Source organism: Hyperoodon ampullatus (genome assembly GCF_949752795.1).
Source record: "Hyperoodon ampullatus genome assembly, chromosome: 5".
NCBI lineage: Eukaryota > Metazoa > Chordata > Mammalia > Artiodactyla > Ziphiidae > Hyperoodon > Hyperoodon ampullatus.
The window spans coordinates 146371915-146393045 of NC_136918.1; the positions used below are offsets into that span (position 1 = coordinate 146371915).

General features: G+C 51.3%; 1 protein-coding gene across 1 annotated transcript in view; it reads left to right on the top strand.

Annotated features, from left to right (window-relative positions):
• PCNT (pericentrin) overlaps window positions 1–21131 on the top strand; it is a gene marked incomplete at its 5' end in the record, with an annotated part of 84346 nt that overhangs the window by 47757 nt on the left and 15458 nt on the right. Inside the window, 9 exon segments of the mRNA XM_079705313.1 lie at window positions 3351–4232; window positions 4854–5039; window positions 10653–11369; window positions 12259–12358; window positions 15208–15359; window positions 17605–17799; window positions 18675–18848; window positions 19465–19660; window positions 20666–20888. Of these exon segments, the coding sequence (XP_079561439.1) occupies window positions 3351–4232; window positions 4854–5039; window positions 10653–11369; window positions 12259–12358; window positions 15208–15359; window positions 17605–17799; window positions 18675–18848; window positions 19465–19660; window positions 20666–20888 (2825 nt within the window).

Below are 21131 nucleotides of genomic sequence, written 5' to 3' on the forward strand. Positions count from 1 at the left end.
ATTCAATAGTTACACCTGATGCACCTGTAAAGTCTCCTAATTTTTGTGAAATATTATCTTCAGTCCGCTGTTCTGTAGAAGCAAAGGAGCATTCTCCAGCACTGTGAGTTTCATTTTCACTTTCCGTGTTGGAATTAATCACTAAGGTTTTCTGTCTTTTTGTTGATCTAATATTCACATCATCTGAATCAGAACTATATTCTGAAGAATTATCATTTTCTGAGACACTAGTATATATGTTGCTCGGACAATCAGAGAAAGTATCTGCAAAAATTCACTGAAAAATTCTTCACTCAGAATTTCACGAGGCGTCATTTTTGAAAATTTTACATTTATAACATACACAATGTTGGAACAGAAACCTAACAGAGCAAAATGTGAATGATAATGACAATCATAAGTTGTATAATGAACCCTTGATCAGTTTTAAGCTTGAGCAACTTTGCACAGTGATGTTAATTGTATCACTCTCTAAAAACGCATTGATACGTCTCCAGTCAATAACATTCGGGTAACAAAAGACGTATTAATATGTCTCCTGTCAATAATGTGTTAATTGTTGAGTAACACCATGTGGGCCTGGCAAGTTCTCTTTTTCTTTTTTGTTTTTAAATTACAGATTCAATTTCCTCAATACTTATGGGGTTGTTCAAATTAATATTTCGCACTGGGAAGTTTTGGGCCATTATTTATTGAGGTATTTTTTTGCATCATTCTCTTCTAGAGCTCCAGTTACAAATACACCATACCTTTTACATCGTCCTATGGGTATTGGAAGCTGTGTGCATTTTTTATAATTCTTTTCCTCTGATGGGATAATGTCTGTGACTCTTCAGACTTTGAACTCTGTCATGTTCAGGATTTTCTCAAGCCCATTGGAGTGATTTTCTAAATTTCTTATCTTTTTGTTTATCATGAACATGCTTACCTTTATGTCCTTGAACACAGTTATAACATCCTTATTTGCTTGTTCCAGCATTTTTGTCATCTCAGTTTTAGTTGTCACTGGTTGTCTTTTCGTGTCAGAGTAAGCCACGTGATGCTGATTTTTTTTAAAAATAATTTTGATTTGCATCCTTGATATTCTGCAAATAATGTTGTGGGAACTCTTGCTTCCCAAAACAGTGAGATTTTTCTTTTAGTGGTAGTCATGTTGGTTGGACTTGAAGTTTGCACTCTGTCTTGCCTGTAGAGATCGCATCAAGTTTGGTTTCCCTTCCCTGCTTCTCTGTTGTCTTTTTCTCTCCAGAGCCGTGGCAGCCCTGGCTGCCCCAGTTCCCTCTTCTCGGCCTCATCTGGCCGCACTGCCTGACGGCACAGCCTGAAAGATGGAAACTCCCCCGTCTGGTAGCCTTTGCTGCATCAGAATCCCCAGCGTGACGTCCTGGGCCTGTAGGCAGGTGGGATGTACCTCTGGGTTTCACGGAGTCGGTCTGCATGCCCATCGTGGAGCTCCGTGGTCCCTCTTTGTGACGCCATGCTGTTGCTGACTTTCCAGATGCCCACAGAATCCGCTGGCTGAGAGAGAAGCACCCTCTGAGCCTCACTCTTAGCTGCCTGGGGTGCGTGGCACTGTCCTGTGCACTGTGCACTGTCGCGTGTCAGAAGGCACCGCTCCTCCTGCATTCAGGGAGATGCGACACACGTGTTCTGGCCCTTTTTCTACGTTCTGCAACTGCAGTTCTGTTCTTCCCTCTCTGGGCTTTGTGAACAGCGTTGCCCCTGTGCTTCCTCACTTGCTCCAACTGCACTGTATCTTAGAGGACTTATTTTAGATTTTAGTGTCTTACTTTTTAACGCCACTTTCATGTGCTAGCTTTGATATTTTAAGTGTGATGCTTGTGTTGTGACTTCGGCGCTTTTGTTGTGCACACGTTTTCATCTCAGTGTGCTGAGTGCGCTGAGTGCATCAGGCCACACATATGCAGACAGAGTTACCCCCCAACTCCCTTCAGTCGTCTGTGGGTGGGGAGACGTGGGTCTGTGCAGCACACAGTGTGGGGCTGGGTAGAGGGTCTTGCCTCACACTGAGAACTTTTCTTTTGCCAACTACATACAGTGGCATTCAGATGTGGTGAGTGTGATGCACAGCTTACGCCATCCAAACCAAAACCAAAAGTCAGTTTTCTTTTCTTTTCTTTTCTTTTTTTAGCGGTACGCGGGCCTCTCACTGTTGTGGCCTCTCCCATTGCAGAGCACAGGCTCCGGACACGCAGGCTTAGCGGCCATGGCTCATGGGCCCAGCCGCTCCGCGTCATGTGGGATCCTCCCGGACTGGGGCACGAACCCGCGTCCCCTGCGTCGGCAGGCGGACTCCCAACCACTGCGCCACCAGGGAAGCCCCCAAAAATCAGTTTTCTTATTTTTGTTTTCACTATGGGCCAGGTTTGGATTTGTGTTTAAAGTAATGGTTAAGTAGTACTAGTGAAACCAAGAATTGTATGAAACTCTTAATTTTTAGGACATATAAGATGTTACTATAATCAGTTGGTTGAAAATTGTTAACTAGAACACAGATTGGTTAGAACTTTTTAATTTTTGGTCACTACTATTGATGTAATCTTAAGAGAATGTAATTTGGAGCCATATTGACATAGATTTCAATTCTGATTTTCCATTTACTGTCTGTGGTCTTGGCAAGATATTTCACATCTGAATTTCAACTGTCTCATCTTTTAAGTAGGAATAATAACATTTCTTATCTTAAAATTGTTGAGAATTAGATTAAATAGCACATGTAGAAGTATCGTTCGATGCCCGCTGCGTTGAGTCCCCACATCCCCGCTGTGCGCAGTGTGGAAAGTGTGCTGTGTGCTCTGGCTCATTCATGTTCTTCATGACTGCAAACTCCCTCAGCCGATCTTCTCACTTTTATTCCTATTCTGGTGTTAGAATGATACCTAAAATCTAAATACCCCTTTAGGAAAATCAAACAAATCAAAGTTGTTTAAATGTTAAGAAAATAGACATTTAAAAGGTGGTGAAAACATTCATGTGTAACGTCATTGACTGAGATGTGGCCAAGTTAGAGCTTACCCTGAATCCTGGCAGCCGAGGGTTGGGGTCTGTCACAGCGATGCGTGTGGCCTTAGTGAAGCGTTTGAACGAGCAACAAAGCAGCAACTGCAGATACGAATATTTGACCATTTTGACATACTGGAAGTAGCTGGCGTTCTGGGTGTTCTTCAAATCTTAATGTCATTTGGTGATGTTGTTAGTTACTTCCACAGCTACTTTTAAGATGCGAAGTCTCCACTTCTGTAAGAATGAGTTCAGGCCCAACTGTAAGTGGAAAGGGGAACTTCGGAAGTTGATGTATGATTTGCCTCTGAAATGTGCTTTTTCTTCAGGTTGTGTATAACAGAAGTTCTGAAATTGAAGAGCTGAAATCCATTATTGAGAATTTGCGAGAGAACCAAGAGAGGTTACAGAAGGATAAAGAACAGGAGATTGAACAGCTCCATGAGGTCATCGAGAAACTGCAGGGGGAACTCCCGCTCAGGGGACCCGCAGCGCCCCAGGCCGGTGACGGCAGAGCCGCCAGCCTGCAGAGCGAGCTGCTGGGCCTCCCGGCCGAAGGAGCCAGGGCCTGCGCGGAGCTGGAGGGCGAGCTGCGTGCCGCCCTTGAGGCCAAGGAGGCCCTGAGCCGGCTGCTGGCCGAGCAGGAGCGCGGGCACGGCCAGGCCCTCGAGGCCCTCCAGCAGCGCCTGCAGGCCGCAGAGGAGGTGGCCGTGCGGCAGCTGGCCGCATCGGGGCCCGGCGCCGCCCTCAGGGAGGCCGAGGTCCAGGCCCTGGCCTCCCAGATCTGCGAGTTCGAAGCTGCCCTGCGAGCCAAGGAAGCGAAGATTGCAGAGAGAGAGTTAGAAATCGGCTCTCTGCACCGGCAGAAGTCAGCCCACTCTGCTGAGCTGGAGGCCATCCTGGCTGCCGTGGCCCGCTTCCGCTGCGCCCTAGAGCAGCAGCTCCTGGCGGCCTCTGGGGAGCCCCCTGAGCTGCAGCGGCTCCGGGCGCAGTGTGTCCGCCTCAGCTGCCAGCTGCAGGCACTCAACCAGTGCTTCCTGAGGTGCCAGAAGGAGCCGGACGAGCGGCAGGCGCACGGGGCCCACGTGGCAGGCAGCTCCCGGGGGCGGGCATCCTGGGGAGAAGAGGCCTCCTGCCACAAAGAGGTGGAACAGGATGTGTGTGGCAGGCGGCTGGCTGAGGCCCCCCACGGCCATGGCGGTAACCCACAGGTGGGCTCCTTCTTCGTCAGGCCACAGGTGGCGCAGCCTCTGTGTGCGGAGAGCTGCGTGCACGTGGGGAGCTGGGGTGTGTCCGGGGATCTGGGGGTGCATGTGGGGACCTGGGGTGTGTCTGGGGAGCTGGGGTGTGTCTGGGGATCTGGGGGTGCATGTGGGGACCTGGGGTGTGTCTGGGGAGCTGGGGGTGCAGGTGGGGATCTGAGGTGTGTCCAGGGAGCTGGGGGTGCATGTGGGGACCTGGGGTGTGTCTGGGGAGCTGGGGTGTGTCTGGGGATCTGGGGGTGCACTGGGGAGCTGGGGTGTGTCCGGGGAGCTGGGGGTGCAGGTGGGGAGCTGGGGGGCAGCTGTGCTGTGCTCCGTGTCTGCTGGGGGCCGTCTTCGCGGGGTTGCCCCAGCTCCAGCATGTGCTGACCTGCTGTGTGCACCACTGGTCTCCTGCTCCACGTGTGTGATTCTGGTCCTGAGCTGTGGGCTCTCCCTCGGGGCCTGCTGGCTGGTGCTCCGGCTGCAGAGCTCCTGGGACTCTGAGGTAGCCTCACTGCACTTCTGACTTTGTGATGCCTTTGGCTGTGTGCTCATAAGCATTGTCCTTATTTTCTCTGCTCATCACAGAGCCCTATTAAGGAGGATCCACAGCTGGCCAAAGCCCTGCCGATGTTGACCCGCGCAGGTCTCAGCCAGCAGGACAGCGTGATGTCGGTGCTCGCAGTCTGCCAGCGGCAACTGGAGTCTGAGCTGCTCTTAGTGAAAAAGGAAATGTGCCTGCCTGCAGAGAATGGAGTGTCGGGAACAGCGAAGGTGCCTGGGCACGTTCGGGGGTTGGTGGGGGCGCACAGAACACGGCAGCTGGTCACGGGCAGACACCCCCTCGGCGTCTTTGCTGCGACGGCGCAGATCGTGGACTGCGGTCAGGGACGCCTTCTCCAAGTCCGTCACTCTTGGCAGTGCTGCTCAGATCCGTTTTGAAATTTCCCACGTGTTTGATTTAAGCACACATTTCCCATGGTCTAATTAGCTTGTGAAAAGTGAGCAGTCAGTTACTTTTTCCTCATAGCTGATACCAGTAGGATTTAACTGGGCTCCAGGGCTTGTGTCTGGATTTTCCGTGTGAGGACAGTTGCCCACTGCTGTGCTGCCTCCACAACCTTCATCACTTGCAAAGGCTTCACATTTATTGCTTGAACGTCAGGTGTTTTCCCTACATGTTTTCACTTGTCCTCCCAGCAAAGAAGAGCCGAGTAATCTACGATTCAACAGTTTTAAATTCTGATCACCAGGACAGAAGCTACAAGAAGGCTGCCTTTTCTTTTCCAGGGTGGGGAGGGTGCGGGTCGGCAGCATCAAATTGTTCCAGAGCTGAGATGTTTGAGAACCAAAAGTGGGCTCGGTTCTGAAGCCTGCTCAGACGCGGGCTCTCGTGAGCCAGTCACCCTGCTGGTGTGGACGCTGCACATTTTGCTAGGTGTTCCAGCCCCTCACCTCCTGGGAGCGCTCCTGGGGTGTGCCACGAGCCACGTGCACCATGTTGGAAATTGGAAGATTCTGAATCCCACAGCACACAGGACTCTGGGCCTGGGTCTGCAGTTTTTTGTTTGTTTTTTTCAGTACGCGGGCCTCTCACTGTTGTGGACTCTCCCGTTGCGGAGCACAGGCTCCGGACGCGCAGGCTCAGCAGCCATGGCTCACGGGCCCAGCCGCTCCGTGGCATGTGGGATCTTCCCGGACCGGGGCACGAACCCGTGTCCCCTGCATCGGCAGGTGGACTCTCAACCACTGCACCACCAGGGAAGCCCTGGGTCTGCAGTTTTGATAGAGGAAGCCTGCATCTGATGTCATGTGTTTTACAGATGGCCTCAGAAAGTACATTCTGTTTGGAGAGAACCTTCACCTACTCTGTGTAGCAAACTTGTCTCAGCATCCTTGTGATAAGAACATTTCTTTAAATTCTTAAAAGAGAGCTCGGCCCTGGGATATCCTGAGCTGGTCGCCAAATTTTTAGGAGTTACACACTGACAAGGAAATTCCAAATTCATTCCATAAATTACAATTTTGTGTTTTCCAGTGTTTGCATATGGAACCTTCCAGGCCTTTTTCCTTAAAAAAACCAAAAAACAAGAAACTTACATCCTCAATAAATTGCCACAGAAATAGGTTATAACAGTTGCCTCTTTTTGTGTTGTGTGTGGCAAAATACATATACAATTTACATCTTAATCATTTTTAAACGTATAGTTCAGTGGTATTAAATACGTTTATAATGTTGTATGACCATGCATCTCCATAGCTCTTTTCATCTTGTAAAACTGAAACTACTCATTTAAACAATGACTCCCAGGGGCTTCCCTGGTGGCGCAGTGGTTGATGCAGGGGACACGGGTTCGTGCCCCGGTCCGGGAGGATCCCGCATGCCGCGGAGCGGCTGGGCCCGTGAGCCATGGCCGCTGCGCCTGCGCGTCCGGAGCCTGTGCTTCGCAGCGGGGGAGGCCACAGCAGTGAGAGGCCCGCGTACCGCAAAAAAAAAAAAATTAAAAAAAAATAAAAATAAAAACAAAAAAAAACAAAAAAAAAACAATGACTCCCATTTCCTCCTTCCCCCAGGCCCTGGCAACCACCTGTTATGCTTTCTGTTTCTGTATGATTTTTGAGATACTCTAAGTGTTTACATAAGTGGAATCACACAGTATTTGTTTTTTTGTGTCTGACTTATGTCACTCAGCATAATGTAATGTCATCAAGGTTCATCTATGTCATAGCAGGTATCAGAGTTTCCTTCCTTTTTAAGGCTGAATAATATTCCATTGTATGTATACACCACAGTATGCTTATCCATTCATCTGTCGATGGACACTTGGTTTGCTTCCACTTTTTTTTTTAAATAAATAAATTTATTTATTTTTTCAGCTGCGTTGGGTCTTCGTTGCTGCACGCGGGCTTTCTCTAGTTGCGGCGAGTGGGGGCTACTTTTCGTTGTGGTGCGCGGGCTTCTCATTGCGGTGGCTTCTCTTGTCGCGGAGCACGGGCTCTAGGGCGCGCGGGCTTCAGGAGTTGTCGCATGTGGGCTCAGGAGTTGTGGCACACGGGCTTAGTTGTCCGCAGCATGTGGGATCTTCCCAGAACAGGGCTTGAACCTGTGTCCGCTGAATTGGCAGGCAGATTCTTAACCAGTGCGCCACCAGGGAAGTCCTGCTTCCACGTTTTAACTGTTGTGAATAGTGCTGTTATGAACATGGATGTGCAAATATCTCTTTGGGACCCTGCTTTCAGTTCTTCTAGGTATATACCCAGAACTAGAGTGGCTGGATCGTATGGTAATTCTACTTCTAATTTTTTGAGGAACTGCTGTAGTGTTTTCCACAGTGGCTGTACCATTTTACATTCCTATCAAAAGTGTACAAGAGTTCCAAGTTCTCCACATCCTCACCAATATTTGTTACTTTCTGGTTTTTTTTTTTTTTTTTTTTGATAGTAGTCATCCTAATGGGTGTGAGGTGTATCTAATTGTAGTTTTGATTTGCATTTCTCAAATGACTAGTGATAGTGGATATCTTTTCATGTATATGTTCTTCAGAGAGATGTCCGTTGAAGTCCTTTGGCAAATTTTGAATCAGGTTGTATGTTTTTTTGACTGAGTTTTAGAAGTTCTTTATGATTGGCAAATATTTTTTCCCATTTTGTGGGTTGCATTTTTACTCTGTGGATAGTGTCTTTGTTTTTTGGCTGTGTTGGGTCTCTGTTGATGGGCGCAGGCCTTCTCTAGTTGCGGCGAGCGGGGGCTATGCTTCGTTGCAGTGTGCAGGCTTCTCACTGCGGTGGCTTCTCTTGTTGTGGAACACGGGCTCTAGGTACACAGGCTTCAGTAGTTGTGGCACGTGGGCTCAGTAGTTGTGGCTCACAGGCTCTAGAGCGGAGGCTCAGTAGTTGTGGTGCACGGACTTAGTTGCTCCACGGCATGTGGGATCTTTCCAGACCAGGGCTTGAACCTGTGTCCCCTGCATCAGCAGGCGGATTCTCAACCGCTGCGCCACCAGGGAAGCCCCTCTTCTCTTGTGTTTAATTGATTTTTTAAAATGGTGAAATGTTTAAATTCCTTTCTCACTTCTCTTTGTGTATATTCTTTTGCTATTTTCACATTGAGCATCCTAACATAAAGCACTCTGACTTGAATTTATACCAGCTTAAGTTTAATAACACATAAAACTCTGTTCCTTTGTAGCTCCATCCTTTTGGTTTTTGATGTAACAAAAAGCCATCTTTATACTTATGTGCCTTTAAACATAAACTAATAATTCCTTTAAATGCATTAACCTTTTAAATTATGTAGAAAACAACGCATGGAGTTAGAAACTAAAGTTACAGTAATACTAACTTTTAGACCAATAACTTAGGAATATGTATATTAGTCTTTTAGTTCATGATGAAAACAAAAAGCGCAGTTGTAAACCATTGTTACAATAATGTTAGCTTTTATAACTGCCCATGTATTTACCTTTATTAAGATCTTTATTTCTCCATACAGCTTTGAGTTACTGTCTAGGGTTCTTTCATTTCCCCTGCCGGACTCTCTTGAACGTTTTTTACAGGGCAGGTTTTAGTGGTAACAAGATCCCTCAACTTCTGTTTATCTGCGAATGTCTTAATTTCTAACCTACTGTTGATGGAGCTTTGCTGTATTTAGGATTCTTAGCTGACAGTTCTTTTTCTTTTAGCACTTTGACTATATTGGCGTACTGTCCTCTGGCCTCCAAAGTTTCTGGTGGAGAAATCTGTTGATAAGCTTATCGAGCATCCTTTGTATGTGACAAGTCACTTCTTTCTTGCTGTTTTCAAGATTTTCTCATTGTCTTTGGCTTTGTGTAAGTTTGATTATTATGTGTCTTTGATGTGGGTCTATTTGAGTTCATCTTTATGATGAGTTTGTTGAGTTTCCTGGGTATTTATGTTCATATCTTTCATCAAGTTTGGAAAGTTTTCATTCATTATGTCCTCATATATTCTCTTTGCTTCCTTCTCTCTCCCTTCTTTTGGGACTCCCATTCTGTGTATGTTGGTTTGTTCAGTGATGTCCCACAGTTACCTGAGGCTCCACTTACTTTTCTCAATCTTTTTTTTTCTTTTCCCCAGACTTGATAATTTCCATTGTTCTGTCTTCGCATCCACTGAATCTTTCTTCTGCCTTCTCAGATGTACCTTTGAATCCCTTTAGTGAGTTTTTAATTTCAGTTATACTTTTTAACTCCAGAATTTCATTTTTTTCTTTATTGATATTTCTATTTTGTTCATGCTTTTTTTTTTTTTTTTCCTTCACATTTTCCTTAGTTCTGTGAGCATCTTTAAGAAGGTTGCGTTAAAGTCTTTGTCTAGTGGATCCATCATCAGGTCTTTTTCAGGGATGGTTTCTGTAGACTTACTTTTTTCCTATGCCAAGGCCGTACTTCCCTGTTTGTGTTTTTTGTTGTTGTTGTTGAACACTGAATATTTTTAATCTATTCAGGTAAATCTAGAAATCAGACTCTCCCTCTTTCTCAGTATTTACTTTTTTGTTGTTGTTACTGTGTGGTTTTTTTTGGTTGATGTCTCTGTGCTAAGGATCAGCTTGAGATGTAAACTTAAGTTCTCAGATCTTTTCTGAGCCTATGCCTTTACCCAGGCACACGCATTCACTTTAGAATTTCCTCTGTATATGCAGTTATTTTTGAATGTCCTAGTTTTAAATTTTTCCCCAAAGGGAAAAAGAGAAAAATGCAGTGGTGGGGAAAAAGGGGCACCAGTCCTTTAAATCCCCTGGAAGTCACTTCGGCCAGAAGGGCAGGGACTGGAACACTTGGGGGCAGGTGCAGCAGCCGTGGTCTCCTGCCTCTCTGCCTGCTCCTCTGTGATCAGAAGCAGCAGTCAGAGCAGATTCCCAGTTTTTGGAGGACAGGGTCCTTTTTGCCCACCCTAGGTCCTGCAAGATGCTTCAGGGACACATGCACCGCTGCCTGCTGGGCCCTGGGGTGGGGGATGGGTAGCTGCTTCTGTGCTAAGAGCTGAGAGCAGTTTACCCCCCAAGCTTTCCCCTGGAAGTTGCAAGCCTTCAACAGACTGCAGACTTCCAGAATAGTTACATCAGGCACATTCTGCCAGTGCAGTAGTTGTCCAGGCGGGAGAGGGGTTCCCGGTGCTGCCTGTTCTGCCATCCTTCCAGGAGCCTCTCCAACAGTTACCTTTTAGGCAATGAGCTTTAAACCTTGAGTCTGTCTTTCATAGGATTTTAAAAAACTTGAAATCTTAAGAGTCTAGAGGGACAAAGGGCTCATCATGGAATCTCATCCTTAATTGTTCAGACAGTCTCTGAAATTGGCTCGTAAATAACAAATGTGACAACATGTAATTCACTTATTTTACTGTATGCATGTTCTTTTTTACCTGTAGGATAAGGAAAAACTACTGGAAGATTGTCAGCTGCGGAAAGTTGATCTCATAGATCAGGTGAAACAACTTCAAGAAAAACTGAACCATCTGGTACATTGCATGAGCTTCCAAAACGTCAGGACAGAGGACTTTAAATTTCAACAGGCATTGGAATCTCCACATGTTTTAGAAAATAATGCGAGTGATAGTTCCAGTAACAGTGAAGAAACTGACAGATCATCTCCTGTTGATGCATTTAATGTCACATGGGACCTAGTTGACATTATTGGAAATCAGGATTCGTTGATACGAAACGAGGTGCCAGATACTTCCACAGGAGAGCAGGTTGCTTTGCAAGACAGGTCACTCTGCTCACAGGGGAGCTTGTACGGGTGTTCCCATGACCTCTCCCACACCCAGGGGACCAAGCCCTTGAAGAAAGTGCTCAGGACGATGGACCTGTCCTCCTGGAGCTCCCCCGAGGTCATCAGGAAGGACTCAATCTCTGAGCGCCCCCCCAGCCTGCCCCTCACACCCTGCTCGGATGCCCTGAGCCAGCGCAGTCTGGACATCTCCCTGTGGGACGGGACGAGCACCCAGCTGCTCCAGGCTGACCAGTTGGGGCTGCTTTGTTACCCGGGCGAGTCAGCGGCAGGAACGGCCCCTAAGTGGGCGGGGTCTCCGTTAGCTGCAGACGAGGCCCCCTCCACTGACCACCATGCTCAGCGGGTGCCTGTGGTAAGTGGTCTCCTTGGGTGCTGTCCTGGTTTGGGTCCATGGGATGCCCGAGGCCCCAGTGTGTTCCCACTGGGTTGTGTCTACGTGGACGGCAGGGTCACAGCTGCAGTCATTGTTGGCTCACCTCCTGTTGTGGCCTGTTGGCCAGGCCTGGGTGAGCAATCCCCTGGTCAGCAAGTGTAGGGACGGTCAGCGTTCTGCAGGATGGACCCAAGTCTACTGTCATAGGAACATTCAGAGCACTTTGGTTGTTTTTAAAAATACATGAAAAATACATTACTCTTACTCAGAAATTCACCGCAGGCCTAAGTTTGCTAACTCATACTGGCTTTGGGAAGTATAATCTTAAACCTGTCTTCATGTGTGGTCTGCATATGGGTTCTTTGTCTGGAAGATGTTTTTTAGATTCATTTTCAGTTCTATATCATGTTTAACAGGTTCTACATATAATGTTATTAATTTCAAGAACACTTCAATATATTATTTTTGGGTTAGATTATATTTTATCTAACATAATTTTGAGATTTTGTGTATCTTAGATAAAATGAAAAATAAATTACGGGATACGTGTAATTTAAGGTATCCATATACGACCAGTTCATATCCATATGCTTCCATTTCATATCCATATGCTACTACATCATGCAAAATTTTGAAAGTCTGAAATATTTGCCAGTGACTTTTTAAAATATTCCTAGAGAACTGTGGACGGATTTGATTAAATTATTATGAGTGTATGGCCTCGTGTCCACAAGCTGTGAACACTTTGAGTTCTGTGTGGGAAGATGATAAATTCAGGACTTAGCAAGTTTTCCATCTGGCAAGTTCAGTTCCATGATATAACACGTTATCATTTTATGACCATTTAAACATCTACCTATTTGAACAGGAGAAAGATGTTGAAGATTTTATCATAACGTCTCTTGATTCTCAAGAAAAGTCAAGAGTGTCACCTCCTCTTGGGTTAGAAGGAAAAAGCGATGGAAAAAGTGAGTCAGTCACAAACTTTATTTTTACAGCTTCAGAGTATAGAATAGTTCAGAGTCCCTGTGCACCCCTCGTACGTCCCGTGTTAACTTGCCGTGTTGCCTGTGCACACTGCCTCTCTCTCTCTCTGTGTCTCTGTGTCTCTGTCTCCCTCTGGGTTTGTGCTCTGTTACTTGAGGACCTGATGTCGTTTTACTCCTGAGAAGATCCCTGTGTATTTCATGGCATCCAGTCCACGCCAGGACATCCGCCCTGACCCAGGGCAGCATCGCGTCCGCATACTTCACTGCGATTTTGTCCCGTTAGTGCTCTTTACAGAAACAAGCAGTGGCTGCCAGCATGCATCCAGATGTCCTTTGCGGGCTGGAGACTGGTGAGCGCAGACCCGGTGCCTGGCGCAGGGCTCGGGCCTGGACCCCACGAGGGCCGGCTCTTTATGTTCGCGGCAGGTTCGTCGGCATGTGTGCATCTTGTGGGACTCCGTGAGCACCCTGGCGGTGCCGTGCTCTTCATGTGGGTCAGTTTGGGCTCTGCAGTTGTGTTGCCAGGTTTCATCCTGTTCCTTCTGAATGGCCGATGTCCTGGGTAGGTTTTCGAGACCCTGGGACGTTCTGTCCTCAAGCTCGGACCCACTTAGCCTCCATTGATGGTTCTTGGTGGTCTTGCCTGGATCCTTGTCACTATGATGGCTGCCACACCGTGACTTTCTAACCTTATACTTTCTTCTATAATTGTTAGATTTTTACAAGTCAGTCACCTCAAGGTGTTTTGACTTTTGGAAAAGTCCCCATTGGCTCACTGGGTGCTTTTGAGGACAAGGCAGCAGCGCGGTCCAGTTCACTGGCCGTGTTGGCACTTGCGGAATGGGGCCAACAGCCTTCCAGCTGGTGCTCTCACTTCTTCCCAGCAGTAGCCACGTGATGTAACAATTTGAGCAGTTCTGTGAGGTGCGTCCCAGGAGCAGCCTCTCGTCCAGCTTCCCTGCTTGGAGTTGTCATTTCCTGAGGATATCATGTTCAACTTTCAGAAGTTTGCTCTAGTATTTATTTATGCAGCACAGCCCACACACCTCCCTTCCCATCTCCCTAAAATGGCCCCACCTGCACTTTCTGCCCATCACTGCCAAGTGTCTGCACTTCAAGGACGCGTGTTTGAGCGCAGGCGTGCGCTGCCCATGACGGCCTCCCCGCGTCCTGAATGTGGCCCTTGCTTTCCGGGTTGGACCCCCTACAAGTTTCTGGAGACAAAGCGTGTGCGGGGTACTTTTTGTGTGAACACTGACGTCTTCCTGATGTCGGCATCTTGGACTTGGGCTTGACCCTGGGTGGGGAGTTGGGTTCCTTCAGAGCGTGGAGCCCGCCGTCCTGGACCCGGGTGTCATGAGAGCAGCGTGTGGTGCACTGGAGCACGTCCTCCCACCCTGAGAACTCTGCTTCGTCCTTTGGTCATTTCCCCCACGGTTTTGTCTCGTGTGTCTTGTTAATTCTTATTGATCACATATTGGACCTCTTGTACTGATTTTCTCATTTTCTCTTTTTCCATGTTTGTATTCTTGTTCTCATTTCTAAGAGGTTTTTCAGAGCTTTACTTCTTTTTTTTTTTTTTTTTTTTTTTTGTGGTACGCGGGCCTCTCACTGCTGTGGCCTCTCCCGTTGCAGAGTACAGGCTCTGGACGCACAGGCTCAGCGGCCATGGCTCACGCGCCTAGCCGCTCCGCGGCATGTGGGATCTTCCCGGACCGGGACACGAACCCGTGTCCCCTGCATCGGCAGGCGGACTCTCAACCACTGCGCCACCAGGGAAGCCCCAGAGCTTTACTTCTTAAGCTTTGTATTGACTATTTTTATTTTTGCTGTTTTAGTTTCTGACTAGTCCTCTTTCCTAACCCTAACCCTTGTTTCCTGAACGATACTCCCCTTCTTAGTTCTCTGGGGATGCTCTAATTTTTCTGATGTTTTCTTCCGTTTGCTGCCTTTGCTCTGTTTCTTCCACACTTTCTCTGAGTCTCTGTTTTCTCTCTGTCTTTTGTGTTTGAATGTTCCTTGGCACGTTTGAGAAGGTAGACTTCTGAGAGGGCAGTCGTGAATGGCTCACTGGATGGCAGCTCTGTGCTCAGAGGGGCCTCGTCGGTGGCTCCGTGAGATCCACCTGCCCTTCCCGAGCTGTGTGCTGGTGGGGGTGGTGGGCTCTGCTTTTCCACCGGGTGCCTCCTTCCGTTTTCCAGAGCGTGTGCTTCCAAGCCTTCCTGGACTGGCCACAGTTCAAGGCTCAGGAACAGCTCAGGGAGCTGTGTGCTTCCGAGAGGTTAGGAGTTCTATTTTGAGGCCCCTCCCATCAGACAGAGGCTCCTGGAGTCTCAAACTTGAGACTTTGTTGAGGGCTTCCCAGCCAGGCTGCCCAGTCCGGGCTTTTCTCCACCTACCCCCAGATCAGGCGTCCCCTGCCCCATGGCCAGGTGCTTTGGGCCTGTCCTCCCGCTCAGCCTCCTCCTCATGTCCCGCTGCCTCTCTCGTCCGTCCTCCGAGGCTCTCGGCACAGTTGCCGATTTGCCCCGTCTGTGGGGGGTGAGGAAACACATCGCGTCTGTGAAAATGAGCTGAGCTGCCCAGAGGGTTTATGTTCAAATCACGGACATTAACATGCTAAACGTGCAAAATGTATATTTTCTTACTTAACGTGTGTAGCTGTCATCTTACGTTTCTATGAAACATTTTTACTGTCTGGGGGTGTCCATAGATGTTTCCTTTGGTGAGAGGAGCCTGGCCGTGGCCCTCCTGGTGCTTCGGGGCCGTCCCCGAGGATCGCCACCAGAGTCGCGGGTCTAGGCCCTGACTCTGCGGTGTGTTTCTAGGTGGTGGCATGGGGTTTGGAGAGACACTAAGCCAAGGCTCGGGAAGACCGGGAGCGCCCACTGCTGGTCCTGCAGCGCCTCTCAGCCCCCGGGGGTTCCGACTGCCGCTGGGCGCCAGGAAGGAGAAGGAAGTCCATCCGAAGCAAGTGAAGGTACTGGCCGGCGGGGAGCAGCGGAGGGGGCTCGAGGGGCCTCCGCTCTGGCCCGTCCGCAGCTGCGCTGGCCTCAGCCCTGCTACGATTTTGTGCCTTGTGTAGCGGCTCAAAGGGAGGAGATGCGCCGCTGTGGCAGGACCGCAGGGACGGTGTCCCAGGTGGGGCCTGGCCAGTGCTCGGGGGCCGCGGGTGCTGTGGCCGGGGGCGGCTCCTCCCGCAGCGCCTGTCACAGCACAGCGCCCAGAGGGCCTGCACGCGCGGCGCTGTCCTGAGTGGCAAGGCGAAACTGGATTGGTCTTCCTGAGTGTCATTCAGGTGCCAGACCTCGTGACCCTGTTTTGGGAAGCACTTGTGGTTTTTGCTTGTTTGTCTTTGGAGGCTTTCCCAAGATGCTTCGAGGGTTCTCTTATTCAGATAGTAAGTGTTCCCAAAGGGAACGATTTTGATGTTAAGTAAAATCTTCTCTGAAATTGTATTTGAAATGAAACTGGTTTTATTCCTTTAAGAGTTGAAATTGGAGCAGTGTCTTCTAGCTGTTTTTTCTTTTTTTGCATTCCTCAATTTTTTATATGGCATAAATACTAGAATTCCTAATTTTTAAGGAAAAAGTTTGGTTGTTAATGACAATGTTTCATGCTTAGGCTTTGAGGTTTAATACTTGATACTTAGTTATTAAAAAAGAAAAGAAAGAAAGAGACCCAGCAGAGGCCCTGGAGCCTTTTCTGGAAGCGCTGAGGCGGCAGGAGAGAAAGTCAGGAGCAGCCACCCCGCAGCAGCCTGTTGGGTCAGTCAGCCCGGCTTGTGTGTTCCCTGCCGGCCCCTCCGCTGCACCATCCTCAGTGGGGCGCGGGGGCCACTCGCCGCGGGGCCAAGTCTCAGGAGCCTCGTGCAGTCGCATCTCTGGCCACCCTGAGGCCAGCGATGCTGGTGAAGGTCCGTCACGCTGGGAAGCATGTGTCAGCTGGGCAGACGGGCCCCGCGGGGCGGCTGGTTCACGTGCGGCTGTGAGACTGCAGGCCGAGGCCCCCCTGCGACTCCGCGGTCCTCAGGGCAGAGGCTCCGGGATCTCATGGCCTGACTGTGCCCGTGGCCCGGGGGGCCGCTCCATGTCCGTCCTCCTGGCCGCCGTACATCCGGTTGGCGAGGGCGGAGGACCTCGCTCGTCACAGCTGTTCTTTTCCAGAGGTGTTTTTCAGAACACCTTTTTTTGTCCTTATTATGAGAAGGTGTTTACGGCCTGCGGCCCGGTCCACTATACAGCCTCCCCGCCTCCCCACCGCTCCTTCCCCGGGGCTGTGATTTGCGTCTGTTCTGTATCACATACGTTGTTTTTAAAGTGAAATTGTTGTAGAGTGTTAAAGATGGCAGCTTGTAAAGTAAACACAGTATACAGTTTGGTGTCTAGCACTTTTATGTTACTGTTTCACGTTTTCGGTCACGTCATTAGAATCAGAGGAAGACCTGTTTCTAGTTAAGTAACTAGTCGTTCTTTGTCGTAGGCCTCTTCGTTGCTACTTTCCTGTTTCCCTAACGTGCCCCTTGCGGGAACCTGTGTTGACATGCGGTGTGAGGACGGTCACAGTCACTTGCGCTCTGCATTGGCCATAGCACCAGCTGTCCGGAAGGGTGGCCCTGGGTGGGGTGCACCTTCCTCTCCCAGCCTCTGTGGGCAGCACAGAAGGCCGGCGTGCACGTCCCAGGTCCCATGTCCCATCATGCTGTAACTACCACTCCAAATCCTGATGGTGTGGAAGACCCCTTCCTGTGCTCACGTATTCTGGGCGCCCCCGGGGGCATGAGAGGGCTGCAGTGGCCAGTAGCTGGCCTGGTACCATCTGCAGGTGCCTTTCCCCCGAGGTGTCCCTGTGCAGCTCTTGGATCTCGCTCCTGGTGGGGAGCTGTGGTCCCGGGAGGGCCGGGGAGGTGCCTGGCATCTTGCTGACTTGGCTGTGGATTTCCCTGAGCTGAGCATCTTCTCTGAGGGAGCAGGCGGGATGGCTGGATTGTGGGGCCTTTGCTGGAGCAGCTCGCACAGAAGTTCACTCGTTCAAAGCTGGTTTACTTGTCTGTGACAGCTACAGGGAGGAAGGTTTGAGAACCTCATGGTCAGAGCAGCAAGTCTGGTCTCTGGTGCAAAGGCTGTGGGGGCAGCCTGGTGAGCCTTGGCGGGTGACAGCGGGGCAGTGACGGTGAGAGGTTTCCAGCCGCTTCTCCTCCTTTCTGAGATGTTTGTCCGTTTCAGGCTTTGCTGCAGATGGTGTGTGACGAGAGCCACCACATCCTGGCCCTGTCCGAATACCGTGGACCCCCGAGCGTCCTGAGCAGGGGCGAGCCCAGCGCCCCCCTCGACTGCCCCACGATGGGGGGCCAGGGCCTGCTGGAGGCAGCACCAGCTCCCAGCGAGCATCCCACCCCAGGACCCCCAAAGGGGGAGAAGGTACAGGCCTTCTAGATACAGACGAGAAGCAGTGGGCATGGACCTGGTCGAGGGCTTTCCTGGGCCCATAAGTGGGAGTGGAGGAGCCGGAGATGGGCCAGCGGCAGGCGGGGGGCCGTGCCCGGGCAGCCACCCCCCACCCACGGTCCCCAGGCTCCAGCCTCCAGGAGAGGCGCGGGGAAGGGGCCGCCTGGAGCCCTGCAGGGGGGCGCTTGATGGAGAGAGGGGTATGGGGGCCGGGCCGAGGGGCAGCATGGAGGTGAGGGCCAGATGCTGAACCGTGTGCAAGGAAGCCAGCCGGCCGTGGAGTGCGGACGGAGCAGTGAGCAGACCCCCCGACTTTAAGGGGAGGGAGCAGGTGGGCCCAAGCAGGTGGCCACGGGGCCGCCAGCCCATGCATGGCCCGTGTAGACGCCACCCCCCCGCGTGGACACTGACCCTAACCCTAACCCTGCACACACACATGCACACACACCCCGCCCCTGCACACACACGCACGCCCCCGCCCCTCACACACATGTGCACGCCCCGCCCCTGCACACACACGCACACGCCCCCTCCCCTACACACACACACGCACATGCCCCACACGTGCACACGCACAGGCACACGCACACACACTGTCTCCACCACTCAGGGTCTGGCCTCCCCTGGACCCGGGGCTCATGTGCAGCAGCCGGAAGAGAGATTTGCTTTCTGACATTCACTCTGTCTTACCTCCCCGTTGTGTTGGGGGCGGTTCTCTGCCCAGAGCTGGCTCCTCATGCCCCTAGGCGGTCATGGGTGTCCGTGTGTCCCCGTAAGTCGGGGTGGGTTCTGTTTGAACCTGCAGAATGCGTTTATAGGGACATGGGCTCTTTGTTTCGATATTTTAGGAACTTGCCAACGTGGGCCTCGACTGGAGAGGGGAATTTCTGCAGATTGTCCAAGAGGCCTTTGAAAAGGAGCGGGAGATACTGAGAGTCGAGCTGTGGCCCCGGCCCTGTGGCTCAGGCCCTGGGGGCTGCGGCTCCCTGTTGGAGCGGCTGGAGAAGATGGTCCAGGAGCAGGTGAGCTCGTGCCTTGGCTTTCCCCCAGAGCCCACCCTGACACAGAGGGTGGCGGGACGTGTTTCACCCGACCTTAGGGCAAGGCAGTGACTGAGCAGCAAATCCTGCTGCAGTCCACAGATAACACGGTGTTTTTATGCATGAATTCCGTGAAGTGGAAAACTCTGTGCATTTATTTATCTTCCTTCAGGATCTCACTCTGTTCTGGAAATAACTGGCCTTTCCTTGAAAGCAAAAGAGCAATTCTAGGCGGCCCAGCTCCAGGCTGTGAGCGCTGAGCCCAGGGTTGGAGGGTCGGCACCGCGAGGGCTGTGGGAGCCTGCTCCCCGCCAGTTCCCTCGTAAGAGAGGGCAGGGTGCATGGCGAGCGTCGACCAGGCCCAGCAAGCGAGACCAGGGTGCTGGGGACAGAGCTGCGTGCGGTCTGAGGGCTCCAGGGCCACTGTGCCCGCATTCATGCCGCACAGTTGTCCCCCGCGTCCTCCTGTGGCAGCGATGCCGGGAGCAGGAGCTGCGGGGCAGGAGCTGCTCTTGCCTGGCACGCCAGCCCTCAGGACCCCCTTCTTCTGCCGTGTCTTATGTCCCCCTGCCCTGATCCCCTGCCACCCCATCTGCAGGGGGACCTGCAAGAGAGGTCCTTGGAGCACCTTCGCCTGTCGGACAGGAGCAGCCTGATGTCCGAGATCCAGGCTTTGCGCGCCCAGCTGCGGATGACGCACCTGCAGAACCAGGAGAAGCTGCAGCAGCTGTGCGTGGCACTGACCAGCGCGGAGGCCCGCGGGAGCCGCCAGGAGCACCAGCTGCGGAGGCAGGGTGGGTGTGGCCTCTTGGCTTCGGCCCCGAAACGTTTATCCTGACACTCACCTGTCGGGAGGTGGCAGGCAGGTCAGCGAGCCCCTCGCTGATTCCCCAGGTCACCGAGTGCAGAATGCATGCCGGTCAGGGTGGAGGCCTTGCCCAGCATCCCGTGCTGGGCGCCGCAGGCCCACGTCCACGAGGGTCACTGGGGCTCGCAAGAGGCTGAAGCGGCCTGCGGCAGGTTTCTGAGTTTGATTTAAACTCCGGGACTTCTACACAGACACTCCTGTCATCTGCAGGGAGAGAACACTTTATCTTATTCTTTCTTCCCCGTCTCCTCTCCTCCTGTTCTTGCCACTTGCCCTGGGGATGCTCTGAGTGCTGAGTGAGAACTTGACTCCGTCCCGTGGGACAGCCTGCCTTCGAGGCCCAGCCTCGGCATGGCGCCTCACGCTGTGCAGTTCTGGGCTGGATTCGCTCGTATTTTGCATCTGTGTTCATGAGGGTCCTGGTCCATGGTTTTCTTTCTTCTGGTTTCGGTTCCTGGAGGAGTGGGTGTGTCTGCTCCTAGTTCTGGGAGGCTTCTCCGCGAAGCTGCCCGGGCTGGGTGGGCTCCATGGAGGTCCGTCTCAGCCCAGCTCCAGCCTCTGCCCTTGGGAGACCCCGGGCCTGAACATCGCAGGGGTCGAGAGGGCGTGTGCCCCCGCTACCCCGGAACCCCACTGCGTCACATGGCCTGCACGGCTGCGTGGTCCCGCCCGCTCTCTGCCCGTGTGTCTCTCTCTCGATGCTCACCGGCCCCGAGGGCGAGGCTGGCGGGGGTGTGAGCAGAAGGCGCGTGTCCCGAGTATCTTGGTTCCATCCGAAACAGTGGCTTCTGGGTCATAGAAGCTTCCTGTCCCCCCAGAGTGAACACATCCCGTTCCTTTACTGGGTTGTTACTGATTTGTTAACTCATTTGTGCGGCTCACTTTGGACTTGTAAATAATGCTATTTTAATTCATTTAATCTCTTTCTTAGTTGAGTTGTTGGCGTATAAGGTTGAGCAGGAAAAATGTATAGTAAGCGACCTGCAGAAAACCCTGCACGAAGAGCAGGAGAAAGCAAATAACGTCCAGAAGCTGCTGGTGGTGGAACAGAACACAGTCAGAGATCTGAAATCTGAGCTCTGCGAGTGTAGACAGGACAACGAGCGGCTGCTGAAGTCCCTCAACGAGGTGCAGAAGGAGGTCCTTCAGCTGAGGTGCGGCCCCCCAGCAAGGCTCTACCTTCTAGCCCCGTCCTGCCCTCAGGCTTCTGGCCGAATAATGATGGAAGTCATGTGGCTCCTGCCACGTTCTTGGCTTCAAGGTGAAATTTGCCGTCCGGAGCCGCGGTTTGCCCGGCTGTCGCAATGGGTGTTGGGGCAGCGCCTCTGCCCCCACAGGCTCGTGGGGGCCGCGCACACTGCAGGGCCCGCCCTCCCGGCCCTGGGAGCCCGGGTGCT